This window comes from Strigops habroptila, chromosome 2 (assembly GCF_004027225.2).
Source record: "Strigops habroptila isolate Jane chromosome 2, bStrHab1.2.pri, whole genome shotgun sequence".
Taxonomy (NCBI): Eukaryota; Metazoa; Chordata; class Aves; order Psittaciformes; family Psittacidae; genus Strigops; species Strigops habroptila.
This window is the reverse complement of record NC_044278.2, coordinates 54,747,032-54,759,537: the sequence shown is the minus strand read 5'-3', so window position 1 is coordinate 54,759,537 and position 12,506 is coordinate 54,747,032. Positions and strand designations below refer to the sequence as shown.

Genomic DNA, 12,506 nt, shown 5'->3' with positions numbered 1-12,506 from the left:
CACAATATTTTTTAGTTTTCTTTTTTGATTTATGCCTCTTAGCACAACAGTGTCATTTGGGTTAGTTCCTTCTTACTCCACTTGTGTACTTCTAAAGCACATGACTTACCTGCTCTTTTGTAAGGCTTCTGTCTGTGGAAGCCAAGTCTTCTTGCTCGCTGTGCGTGTCTCTGTCCTCCTAGTGCTTTGTTTGCCTGTAGGATTACGTATGGTTGCTTATCTGAGACTTCTTTTGCAGCTGTTTCAGGCACATGCAGAAAGCCACGACAGCAGTGGCAGCGTGGACTTCTCCTCTGCTTCCTTCACAAACATGAAAGAACTTGCTCGTCGCTTTTCACTAACGTTTGGCTGGGACCAAGTGAAATCTAGAGAATCTGTAGCCATGATACACAAGTATGTGCCATGTAACATCACTCTGTCCACTGTCATTGCTTTGTTTGTTGTCTGTTTGTCTGTTTTATTACTCTGTTTTTCTTTTCCCCCACCCCTTTTTTTTTCTTTTATTCCAATAGGGAAGGGATTGAATTTGCTTTTCAAGGAGCTAATGGAGTAGATGGAAAATGCTTGCCTCCTAACTTGAGCTTTCTGTTAATCATCAGTGAATTTTCCAACAAGCTGCTAAAGCCAGACAAAAGACTAGTGTAAGTTAAGTTCTTGTACATTGTCATACACAGTTTCTGTTTTGTGTATCCCTGTACATGGGACACTTGACCTTCAGTGTTGCAGAAGTTGCTCGAGGGCTTTTCAGAGAACCTTTGAAATCAATCTGCCCCTGAGGCTGTTAGCTTGAGACACTTGTTGAGTTTTGCAGTAGTAGTTATTTCAGATTGTACATGCAGTTTGCATTCTAGATAATTTCTAGATGTAATTGTGGCCACGTATGGCAATTCTTCTATAGGAAAGACAATGTTAATTTGGTGGAAGAGATTTGCAACTTGACTGGCTACTGGAGTGGCAGGAATGCTTTCCTGAACAGAAAAGGAAAGCGGAAAAGATGGAGGAAAATAGTGCCCAAATCATTATTTTGTAATGACATAATTCCACAGCTTCCAAGCTCAATTATGTGAGTTCCATGGAATGTATTTGGAATAGAAATACACATGACACTATTCATTATGCGGACATTTAAGTTCAAGAATTTACTATTTATGGGAGAGTATGCCCTGATTTAGTTGGGCATATGTTGTACAGAGTTTTAAATATTTACATTTAGTAATATAAGAATGATAGCCTTATTTTGGCATCATTGGGAATTATGCATCTGCGTGGAGAGATATATGATTATGTCTCTTATTCTCTTCTTCACCTGCCTCAACTCCAGTCATTTTTTAGAAGGAAGTAATGTTCTTCTTTCTGTTTGTCCTTTGTCATTACTTCCTTAGTCAGTGCTGCTTCTTTTGGATCTGGATCTCTGCACTTCAGTCTGCTATTTACAGACACTGTAAAAAACTATTACAAAATATGTAACTGGTATTTCTATTTTCCTGAGAGCATATTGGAAGACATGGGAATGTAAGATGAAACATTAAGACAATCTGCCTGTTTGAATTTCTGAGCAAATCACTCCAGTAACTGACAAGAAAAATTCCACTTTGGAGAAGAAGTCATCATTTTTCATTTCATTTCAGAAATGAAAAAACCCCCCAACCTGCCATGATGTCTTGCTGAGCCCTATGTAACTTGTTTGCTCCTGTGTCACTTTGTCTAAAATTGGAGGATAACTTCCATGAGTATCATCAAGCAGTTTTTATATAACAATGGTCAAGACTGGTAAAACATCTACTTTCCTGTTACTTTACATGACAAACACAATTTATTAGCAATTGCCTGCTACCCAGACAGTGTATTTTGAAAAATTAATTCAAACCCAAAATGCAGAATACAGAAGAAGAGTATTTGACATCATATACTAATTGCAATCCCTGGTAAATCTGATATAGATAATCTATGGGTAGTGATAACTTCCCTTTACATTCTTGAATTCCTCTCAGAGAGGATCTTTGAGATGTATGCCTAGAATTGGTTTTCACAGAACCGCAGAATCACAGAATGGTTTGGGTTGGAAGGGATGTTAAAGATCATCTATTTCCAAACCCCCTGCCATGGGCAGGGACACCTTCCACTAGACCAGGTTGCTCAAAGCCCCATCCAACCTGGCCTTGAACACTGCCAGGGATGGGGCAGCCACAGCTTCTCTGGGCAACCTGTGCCAGTGCCTCACTACCCTCACAGTGAAGAACTTCCTAATGTCTAATCTAAATCTCCTCTCTTTGGGTATAAAGCCATTTCCCCTTGTTCTGTCACTGCATGCCCTTGTAAAAAGTCCCTCTCCAGATTTCTTGTAGGCCTCCCTTAGGTACTGGAAGGCTGCAATAACGTGTCCCCAGAGCCTTCTCTCCTGGAACAACCCCAACTCTCTCAGCCTGTCCTCACTGGGGAGGTGCTCCAGGCCCTGTTTTGTACAGTTTCTGTGCAACTCTGTCCATGTTGTCTGCATTTTAAAGAGCTGTTATAATCTGTGTGGCGACACTTGTGCAATAAGTAGATTTCTGTTAATCCATGCTTGAATAACTTTGTCATTTCATTTACCTCCAAGGAGTAACTTTTAATTAAACAAGAGGAAAATATTTCATCATTGAAGTAGGCAGATTTAAAGTTAAACCCTGATAATTTTTTCCTAGGGCTATATTTAACTTCTTTACCAGAGGATATATTCCAGAAGTATATTCCTGAATGTATTAGATACATTCAGGTAGGTTTCTTCATTGAAAACTTTTGTGGGAAATACAGAACCTAGCAAGGAATGCACTTTGGCTTCAGTTCTTAATGCTTTGGACCTTCCCCTTGCTGCTGGGAACAAATGGGAAACAATAAAATTCACAAGGGGGGAAATTGCAATTTTATCCACAAGTACATTCAGACTATGTTTCTAGAGTAACAGTTTCTATTCTGGGAGGCCTAAAATGCCTTGCAGGGGCTGGAGATTATATTTCCTCTTAGAAATATTTAGCTTTAGCTCCATCATAAATTACTGGATGGAATGTTTTAGGTCAACATGAACTTTTACAAATAAACATCTGGTTATTTTCATTTTTATTATTAATCATAGGATTGATGTCCAAGTCTGTATGTTAACATATGTGAAAGTACCTGTAACAGATGAGATACAGAATATGGGCATTTGTTAGAAAGGAGTATATTTCAACACCATCAAAGTATATGGATTTTAACCTCCTCCCCTGTAATTGCCCAGGCTGTAGCAGTAAAATATCGGACTTGTCAATTGCTCTGTGCCACAAAATGCACACAAGAAGTGAATTATTGAATAACAAGCAGCATGAGGGGCCTGATTCCTGAATCAGTAGGAGTCTTTCCATTGACATTGATAGCAGTTGGATTAGATCCTAAAAATGTAATTATAATTCATGCTTGTTTGAAACCAACAAATTCCATTACCAGGGTTGCTTGATCCCTGGGCTCCCCAGAGTCCAGGGCTCTAATTGTTTCGGAGTCGGTGCTTACCCTAACCTCCTCCTAGCACCAGTTTTCTTGTTTTGCAAAGCGAATGAAATGTCTGATACTTTCCAGGCCACACTCCTAATCAAAGAAAGAATAATATATGCCACAGGCTGGCGTTAAAAACTGTCACTTCTGGTATTTGCGAAGGTGGGGTCCGTTTTAACAACACTGGGCTTGATTTTAAAGTGATGAGCTGTAGCTGAAATGTAGTGAACATCCAGTTTCTAATCCTGAGTCAGACTTTGGTTTTCTTATTGTTATGAAGTAGGAATGGGTCAGAAATGTCCTGTTTTTCAAGAAGAATGTCTGAAGGAGACCTCTCTGCTGCAGAGGAGGTGATGGCTTCACCTGGGGTTCAGGGGGGCCCAGTGTCAAGTCTCCAGATAGATTGAATCAGGCAGAACAGGGATTTGAACCAGTGTTTCCCACATCCTGTGTGTTGTAACTGCAGAACTGTTAACTGCATCTTGCAGACACTTGACATTTTATTTGGAACCTGAGAGAACTGGATTGAATTTGAGATGATATTATAGAAAAGTGGTTTAATTGGTTGTTCTTGTTTTTAGTTTTGACAAAACAGGCACTCATGGCATAAATCTCCCATTTCCTGACGTGCTGTCCTGTTGAACCACAAGGAGCATGTCTCATCTGGGATCTCCTTTGTGTTGCAGTCCATGAAGCAGAAAAGGGCCACCAGGACAAGGGGTGCGTCCTTACAGAGTTCTGCTGTGTTCAGACTGCTCTTGGCAGCAGCAACTGACAGCGACTTTTCCTGCATAGGCAATTCTTTCTGGTGACTGATGTAATTCTGTGATTCCTGTGGATCTAGTGTTGCTTCTAATGCTTAAATTCAAGCACCCTTTTAGCTTTGAAGGCATTTGCATTTTAAGTATTCAGATATTTCAAAGATGTCAGATATTTCTGAGAAAAGAGATGCCCTTTCTTTTTCTCTGACAGTTCTGTCTGCACCTTTGGAGAGCAGAGGGAAAATGCCTTTCTAGCAATAACTTCCCTAGATATTGAGGGGAAAGATACTGAGTTTTCTTATGCTTGTTTTTGGTTTCCTCCAGGTATGCTTACTTACAGAGGTATGTAGCAGAACCACTGCCTTGCAGAGGAGACGAATGGCAGCCGTTGATTTGGTACAGAAACTCGTTATTGGCAAATGAAGATGACGAGAGCTCTGTGCTTGGCAGTTCAGGAGAGTGGTCCCCTGTGGGCACATCTAAGACATCTTCTTTTAAAAGGAAATTGTCTAATGGTATGAAAGCTTCCCTGTTCTGGACTAGCTGTATTTGTGCTGTCCCAGCTAAAATACACTTCATGCTTTGCATTAGCAGTGCTGTAGTGTGCTGGACGTTGTGGACTTTCCAGATTGAACTGTGGTTTTTGCCTTCAGCTTTGTTGCTGTTAAAGGCCTCGTCATCACTCAATAGTAGTCAGGTTGGTCTGGAGACTTTGAGTGAGCCAAATTCAGATAATCATAGAATCACGGAATGATTTGGGCTAGAAGGAACCTTATAGACCATCTAGTTCCAAACCTCTGCCACTAGGCCAAAGCCCTGTCCAGCCTGGCCTTGAACACTTCCTTGGATGGGGCAGCCACAACCTCTCAGGCCAATCTGTTCTGGATGAATTCTGCTCTGTACTGAGCTCTGGCATTTGTCTGTGCTGTTGAGGCTTGGTTCATTGCTTTCAATTGTTAAGGGCATTGTTGCTTTATGCCCTGTAGATAATTGAGACAGGAGAGGTATTTCTAGAAGTTGATTCAGAACATTAGCCCAGATGATCTGAGCCAAATCATCTGCTAGGGTCCTTGAATTTCTAGGGAACCTGTAAAATTATACGCCTAACTTAAAGGGTTACAGTTAGGTGAGCTGCATCCAGGCTTTAGCAGCCCTCATGGACTTCCAGTCCATAATGGGGTATTCACTGCATGGGTGTGAAGGGACTTGCTTAAATGCTATAAAGCCATTATGGAAACAAATGCCAGTAAAAATGCGAAGTCCTGTGGACATGTGCAGTTGTGTGTGGAGGAAGGGCAGTTTTCCCAGAGCATCCGTTAGCTTCTTTCTCATCCTTTCTCAGAAATTTTCTTTTCAGTGACTTGCCTTCATCAGACTTGTTCCTTTGTGTCTCAAAGGCCCTCTTTTCTGGAGGGTTATATAGACCCACCAATAGTGATAGCACTTATGGACCAGGGCCAAGATCATAACTCTAGATTGCAAAAATGACCAGTGGGCAAAATATATGGTTTATCTTTTATGTGGCTTTTAGCTGGCTCCTTCAATAAACAAATGCTTTGCTCCAGGTCTCCCTTTGAGCCTGGCCCCATTGCTTCACTGCTGTGGGGAACATGTTGGAAAGGTCCATCTTGAGCCCTCTGAGGGTGAGGCTGAAGAACGAGCCTCTTCACTGTCTGTTACAGGGTCTTTGCCTGAAACCGGCCAGACTGAAGCCACAAGGAAAGCTCCAGAACCGCAGTGTGCTTCCCAGCTTGCCTGTGCGGCAGGCAAGAGTAGGAAGAGGCTGAAATCTCAAGAGATGCACTTGCAGGAACACTTGACATTCCTTTGTCCAGGAGGACTGCGTGGAAGATGCTGGTGAGAGTGTTATGTCTTACAAGCTCCTTCACTTGTACTGACACTTGGGGTCTCTCTATCCACCTCTGCTTCTGTTTTTTGTAACGCTTCCAGGGTGTGTGCCCTCCTGTCTGTCTTGTGGGCTGTGTCCCACAGACAGGTCGGGATTTTTGTTTCTTCAGTTCAGTATCTACATTTGCTGCTTTAGCCTGATTGTCCCCCAGGGCTTCTGTGCCGCTTTGGATAAATATTGAGCGTGAAGGAAAAAAGGCAAGGAAGGAGGAAGGTTCCCTGTCCCATTCTCGTGTCTCTGGCCCTGATTAGAGGGCTGTGGTGTTGGTTACCCCCTGGCTGTTCACTGCAGCTGGACAATGAGTGTTTTCTCCATCTCTGGAAATGAAAGAGGATTTTTGTCTCTGCATATCTGCTGGTAACACTACGTAACCGGTGACTTTCTTTTAGAGAGGTGCATGTCTGCATGCAGTTAAAACCCCACAGAACTTGGATGAAAGAGAGGTATTGCATAAGTAGGGAGTCTGGAGTCTACTTTTGATCTCTGTAAAGTACTCAGAGTGCTCAATTGGGATATTTTCCTTTAATACCGTTCACTTATTGAGGTGTTAGGTGCCATTTCCCATATTAGGTTACAAGATGAAACACAAATCCCAGAAAGACGCATGCTTTTCCAGTTTTTGGAACACTTGTTGAATGGACCTGGTGAGTACAAGTAAAATAGAACAAAAACATAGTAAACATGAAGGTATTAAACATGAAGGTAGCCCCTGTTTAAATGAATGGTTTGTTTCTGAACTGCTTTATTTGAAATTCCTCAGAGCATGACCTCTTCCATACTTGGGGAATACTGGGCCGGAAACTTTGGGCTACCTTAACGTGGGTATCATCTCAGCAGCAGATCTTCAGATGTGAACTGCTCTGCCTTAAGCACACTTGTGCAATGCACAGCCTCTGTTAGGAAGTTTCTCAAGACTTGGCTTTTTTTTTTCCCCTCAGCAAAGATAAGATTAAGACAGAAGAGGTCTCAGAGGAGGTTCAAGCAGAGGACACAGCTGAAGATGTCGATGTTGATGTGGTTGGTGCAGACCAGGTAATTCTGGCTCGTTTTTGCAGCTCTGAGGACAGCTGTAGTTGAGGTGGGTGAATGTGAGTTCAGAATCTTATGAGTACCCATCTAGCAGCTAGCTCTTTTATGGCCCCTTTGGGGCTGAGAAAAGGGGTTTTTCCTTCTTCTCTTTCCAGCTGCAGCTGTAGTCTCCTTCTTTAGCTTGATCTGCATTTTAATTTACTATTTCTTATGGTAGCATCTAGACATCCTTCAGTACACCGAGCACCAGCTAGGATGCATTAAGAGGAAGATCTGGTTTCCTTTTTTCCCATACTGTGAAGTTTCTTCATGAAGAGCCATTTGCTGCAGTTGCTTCGTGCTACTGACACATTGCAGAGGTGGCACTGCTGCATGGCCTGCAGGCAATGTCTGCTCCAGAAATGGTGTTTGCATTGTGCTCTTTAGATTGAAGGACTTGGAATGTGTCTGATCACTGGTCAGCCCAGGGCTCTTGCTGGAGCCTCCCTTGTTTCTTGCCCTTTTCCAGTCAAGGCTGTTGGGGAGATTAAATTGTCCCCAAACCAGCTGAGGAGTTGACGGGAAGCACATGGAACCTTATGGGCTTGGAGCGGCAGCCAGCACAGCCTGGGGGTTGTCTGGTGGGCACCGATTGCCTTTGGGATCAGAGAAAAGTTTGGCAAGACTGCAGCTGTCTGCCTGAGTCTGAGCTCAGCCCTGGAATGGATACTTGCAGCTTCCCTTTGGGCCAGTGGGCTGCAGGGACTGAAATGGGGTGTTGTACACCAGGGATCTGGCAGCAGTGACTATGGCGAAAGGGAGGCGGGGGGGAAAGAGGCCCTGAAGTTTCCTGAGCTGCAGCTACTCAGAGCCCTCCCATCCTCTAAGGGTTTGCTGTGTCAGCCACTGCAAGGGGCTGAGCGGTTCCTACAGGTTTCTCTCCTGGATGTCCCCTTGATATCTGAACTTCTCAGGGAATGTGCACTCAGTGTCTCGCAGACAGGTTTTGCCCTGAGTCAGCAACCCCTTGGTTTCCAGTGGCTCTGGTTAGCTGGGATATAACAGCCACTATTCGAGGACCTTGTCTGAGTTTCAAGTTTGTAAATGAGTTTCTCCTGTGAAGTTGAGCAAATGGTTCCTTTTCATATTTGAAGGAAGGGTGGGGTTTTTAAAAGAAGACTAGAAGGAAAAACTTATGCCTGTTAAGATGTAGAGTGTTTCTTTGGACCATGTGCTTGGAGCAGCTCCTATTGAAGAGAGATAATAAAAGAATTTTAATCCATGGACTGAGATTGGAGCCATGCAAAAAATGCACTACTTATCTAGTATGTGGCCTTTCCCTCTAATGCCTTTTCTGGGTGCCTTGTGGTATAGAAATGCTTCTTCCCATTTGTGGAAGCCAAACATAGTGCTTTCCAAGAGCTTGCTCTGGCCAAGCTGCCAGGAGGTTTGATGCTGCAGGCTTTGATTCCTTATGTTCTCTTATGTGATTTTTAATTCATAGTATGAGACTGGCTTAATCTTCTTTTTTCTTCTGATATAGGACAGTTAAGACACTGAGAGGATAAATGGGAGTGGAGAACACGCTACCATTTCTTTCTGCAAATTGTTTAACTGAAAATGGGGTTGTGATGGCATCGACCAAGGCAGCAGCATGTCAACAAGCAACATGTCAAGCCAAACCCCTGCCTGTAGGCTCCCCTCAGAAGTTGGTGCTGGCACTGTGGTTGGTTTCTTCATGTGGCTATTGTGCCTATAAGGTTGCAGGTGTTATGAACATCATTCACTGCTCAAGCTGCATCTCGGTCCTTGATGCTGCCCTGGAGAAACTCCCAACCTAAGGATTAGAAGCAGGGTATTGAGTCAAGGGCTGTGTAAACTAGGTGAGGCAAACTCGCTCAAACCAGCGCAGGGGCAGCGTTCTGACAATGGATTCTTTGCCATTTGAGATAACCAGGATGGACATCTACTTGTTTCCTTCTACCCGATGCTGGGAAGAAAGGAGCCTGCCCGCTGTGAGCACCATGACCTGCTGGGTGACAGCAGGTGAGCTGTCTGTGCCATTTCCTGCTTGTGCAATGGAAAACCTGGATCAAATCACCTGAAAGTATTTCTAAATTCCAGTGGTGGTGGTGGTGGTGGTCTGTGGAGACTGGGACATGTTCCCAGTCATTTGGGAGAGATTTGCATCAAGGCTTCTAAGGAATTAAGAAAGAAACAGCAGGCCAGTTGACCAAGTATTTTCCTCTGGAAGAAATCCTTCATACAGAGTGACCACATGGTATTTACTTGGAAAATATAAAGCCTGAAAAGACAATGTAAATAGTCTGTAAATACGGTCCTTTGAAAGGAGTTTTTCCAGTGGGAATTTGCCAATGATCTTCACTCAAGTGTGTTTCAGAGGCAGTAGGCTGGGGAGTGCTGGCTGCTTTCACTGCCCCTTTGTCACCACTTCATGGAATTGTACATTGCATTAATCCCATCGGCTTTATGTCTTGTCTTTTTTTTTTTATATATATATATATTTGGATTGTAACTGTGTAAAATAAATGACAGAACTATTGCAAGCCATTAGTACTGAATGTGCCAGTTCTGTTCCCACACTGAGTCTGGAGGAAGAACAGCAGCAGTGCTACAGGCCTTCCGCTGTGCCCTGTTACTAAGACGACTGAGATGGGAGCTCCCATGGACATGGGAGTGAAAGCCATGAATTGCTCCTGGTGGTTATCAGTGGTCCTGAAGTGGTGATGGTAAAACCATTAGGGTTAATTTTGCACAGTTAGTTAAGCATGCTGTAGGTGAACATCAGGGAGAGGTGGCACTGCACAACAGGGTGCTGATCCTCACCCAGATCAGCTTGTTCTGTTCCCCTGTGATTCCCTCCCACTGCCCCAAACCAGGACTTTGATAGTGATGTTTCCCTTCCCCATCTTAATCTGTGGATTGAGGCCTGAGCACTTACAGGTGGGCAGAATACAGCTGGACTAAGCACACAGTTATACCTGCGGACACATCAAACACGCAGATGCCTTAATTCTTGTAACTAAAGACGAGGGATGAGAATTACCCTTCTGGGGGAGGCACTTCTATAGTAACATTATGATTTGTTTCACTGGGTCTGGTCTGTGGATATGCTGTAGGAAAAAAGAGAGCTTGGTTATCACAAATATAAGAGAGAGCAGGATTTAACAGCCCCTTTGTTAAACACAACAGCAGCTAGAGGCTCTGCAACAGAGACCTACCCTGCAGTGCAGCTCTGTGCAACAGAGAAGTGTCACTGTCAGATGAGGCTGTACAATGCTCCTTTAGAAGCCCATTTTTCAGCAGGGGAGGTCCAGCTCAAGGGTTTCAAGTAAGGAAGAGCAGCAGCCCCCCACCTCCACAACAACAACAGAAGTTCAAGATCAGCTTCTAGGAAGCAGTTGGTCCCCCTTTCCCACACACCTTGGGGAACAGAGCTTAACACAAATGCTGTCTGTGACTTTACTGTTTAAAAACCCCAAACCACAGGCAAGCAGTGAAAAGTACTTGACCAACCCTGGAGAGATTTGACATTGACAAGTTGTCATCAAAATTGGAATAATCACCCCTGGTTTTCTTTTTAAGAATCTTTCTCACGGTGTTAAAAGTATCTCGAGTTTAGTGACATTGTTTAGTGTTGGTCTTGACAGTCCTGGGGTAATGGTTGGACTTGATGATTTTAGAGGTCATTTCTGACCTAGTTGATTCTATGATTTTCCCTTGGTAAGGTTCACCAACAGACATTAGCGATGAGTTTCATTATTTAAGACACCAGGTTTGTAAGTGTCTACATGAGACAACGTGATGAGTTGAGTGGAGCAGATGTCTGTGCCACGTCCAGCTGCTCAGCACCAGTCTTTTGGGTGAGGAATATGTAGCCTGGTGTAATTTTCCAGCCAACTGCATACATGTAACCCTTCGTGTCTTAAATATTTCTTAAACAGTAAGAAGTTAATTGTATGCAGGACAACATAATAACTAGAGCCGTTAAATTACATGTATGAAAATCTTTATTTGAAAATACAAACATGATTTTTAAACATTTCAACAAATCTACACTGCAACCAAAAAATAACTTACATCTTTTTGTACATTTTTTTAATTTTTTTCCCCAACAAAATCTGTTGTTTAACAGTAAGAGTGAGGCAACAATTTCAAGCTGCTGTGACACTGATGAAGATCCATGGAATGTGTCAATAGCAAACAACTGAAGGGGGGGGACAGACAAAAGCGCTGAATGCCCACAACAAATTAGTGCACATCACTGATCAAGTAACATTTATACAAAGGATTTTTAAAAAATTGGTTCCTTCTCCATGAATGAACACACTCATTTTGGATCAAGTATGAAACAGACTTCATCATTAAATAATCCTTTCGTAATGAACATCAATGAAAAGACTGAAGTTTAAAAGGGCAAGCAGAATTAGAGTTGGGGTAAACAAGGACTATACAGAGAATAGAAGCAACTTGTGTCTGAGGCGTTCGCTCTCCTTGTCATGCACCAAGATGCTCAGTTTGTCAGGTCAGACCCTGCTTGTAAGCGGGAGTCGAGCCACACGCTCACAATCCTGCCTCCTCCTTGCCGAGGCGCAAAAGCCCCAGGGTCACCTGCAGGGCAGGCCTGGTGGCAATGGTCTCCTCACCTCCCATGCAGGGACAGGAGCGGGATGGAGATGGCCAGTGCACCACACCAACTTTGAGAAGAGTTACACGGTTCTCTTAAAAACAGTAGACTACTTGTCTCTAAAGTCAAATATTGTTATCTTTCCAAAAGGAATTACGCAACATCTGTAAATAAATATTTTTAATCTATTTTACAAACTATAGACTATTGAATAAATAAAAAAAATTTCATCATTCCATACAAATGCGCTTCTTTTATTTAAAAGGTAGTGTAGTGATTAAATATTTTTAGCACAAAACTAAGCTGACTCCCTGGCAACAAACCCCACTGGAACATACAGGCATGTAGCAGACCCGCTGCAGACTGTCCCTTCTCTTCTGCATGTGCTGACCCTGAGTGACTGCTACTCAAAGTCCTCTTCGTAGTCGTAGTCATCCAAGTCTACATCAGCCAGATGGGAAGGCATGTCAAAAAACGGTCTTTTTTCCATTTGATACTTGAGGACATTGGCCTTCTGATGGTCTGCAGGACTCAGTTCTGCTTCATACCTGGGAGCAGGCAAAGAAAAAAGAAAATGAAGGAGTCTGCCTGTGTCAGGAACTGCCTAAAAGTCAGAACAGTGACAAGGCACCTGCAGGAAGAAGATAAAAAATTCGCACTGGATTGTCAAGCAGTC

At 43.1% G+C, this 12,506-nt stretch overlaps 2 protein-coding genes across 11 annotated transcripts in view; one reads left to right on the top strand and one right to left on the bottom strand.

Moving 5' to 3' along the window:
• LOC115603814 (cohesin subunit SA-2-like) overlaps window positions 1–9,753 on the top strand; it is a 60,285-nt gene extending 50,532 nt beyond the window's left edge. For 5 of the 9 annotated variants that reach the window (XM_030476161.1, XM_030476160.1, XM_030476167.1 and 2 more), the window contains 6 exons: window positions 239–393; window positions 513–641; window positions 4,590–4,780; window positions 5,948–6,122; window positions 7,113–7,252; window positions 8,726–9,753. In XM_030476161.1, the coding sequence (XP_030332021.1) occupies window positions 239–393; window positions 513–641; window positions 4,590–4,780; window positions 5,948–6,122; window positions 7,113–7,251 (789 nt within the window). In that variant the 3' untranslated portion in view covers window position 7,252; window positions 8,726–9,753. Of the gene's footprint in view, window positions 1–238; window positions 394–512; window positions 642–1,628; window positions 2,068–4,589; window positions 4,781–5,947; window positions 6,123–7,112; window positions 7,253–8,725 lie in introns of those variants that run through there. The other 4 variants (XM_030476164.1, XM_030476165.1, XM_030476169.1 and 1 more) reach the window with 4 other exon arrangements.
• Window positions 9,754–11,195: 1,442 nt separating this feature from the next.
• PPP2R3B (protein phosphatase 2 regulatory subunit B''beta) overlaps window positions 11,196–12,506 on the bottom strand; it is a 49,601-nt gene continuing 48,290 nt past the window's right edge. For both annotated transcript variants that reach the window (XM_030477340.1, XM_030477341.1), the window contains one exon: window positions 11,196–12,378. In XM_030477340.1, coding sequence (XP_030333200.1) covers window positions 12,234–12,378 — 145 coding nt within the window. In that variant the 3' untranslated portion in view covers window positions 11,196–12,233. The remainder of the gene's footprint in view (window positions 12,379–12,506) is intronic.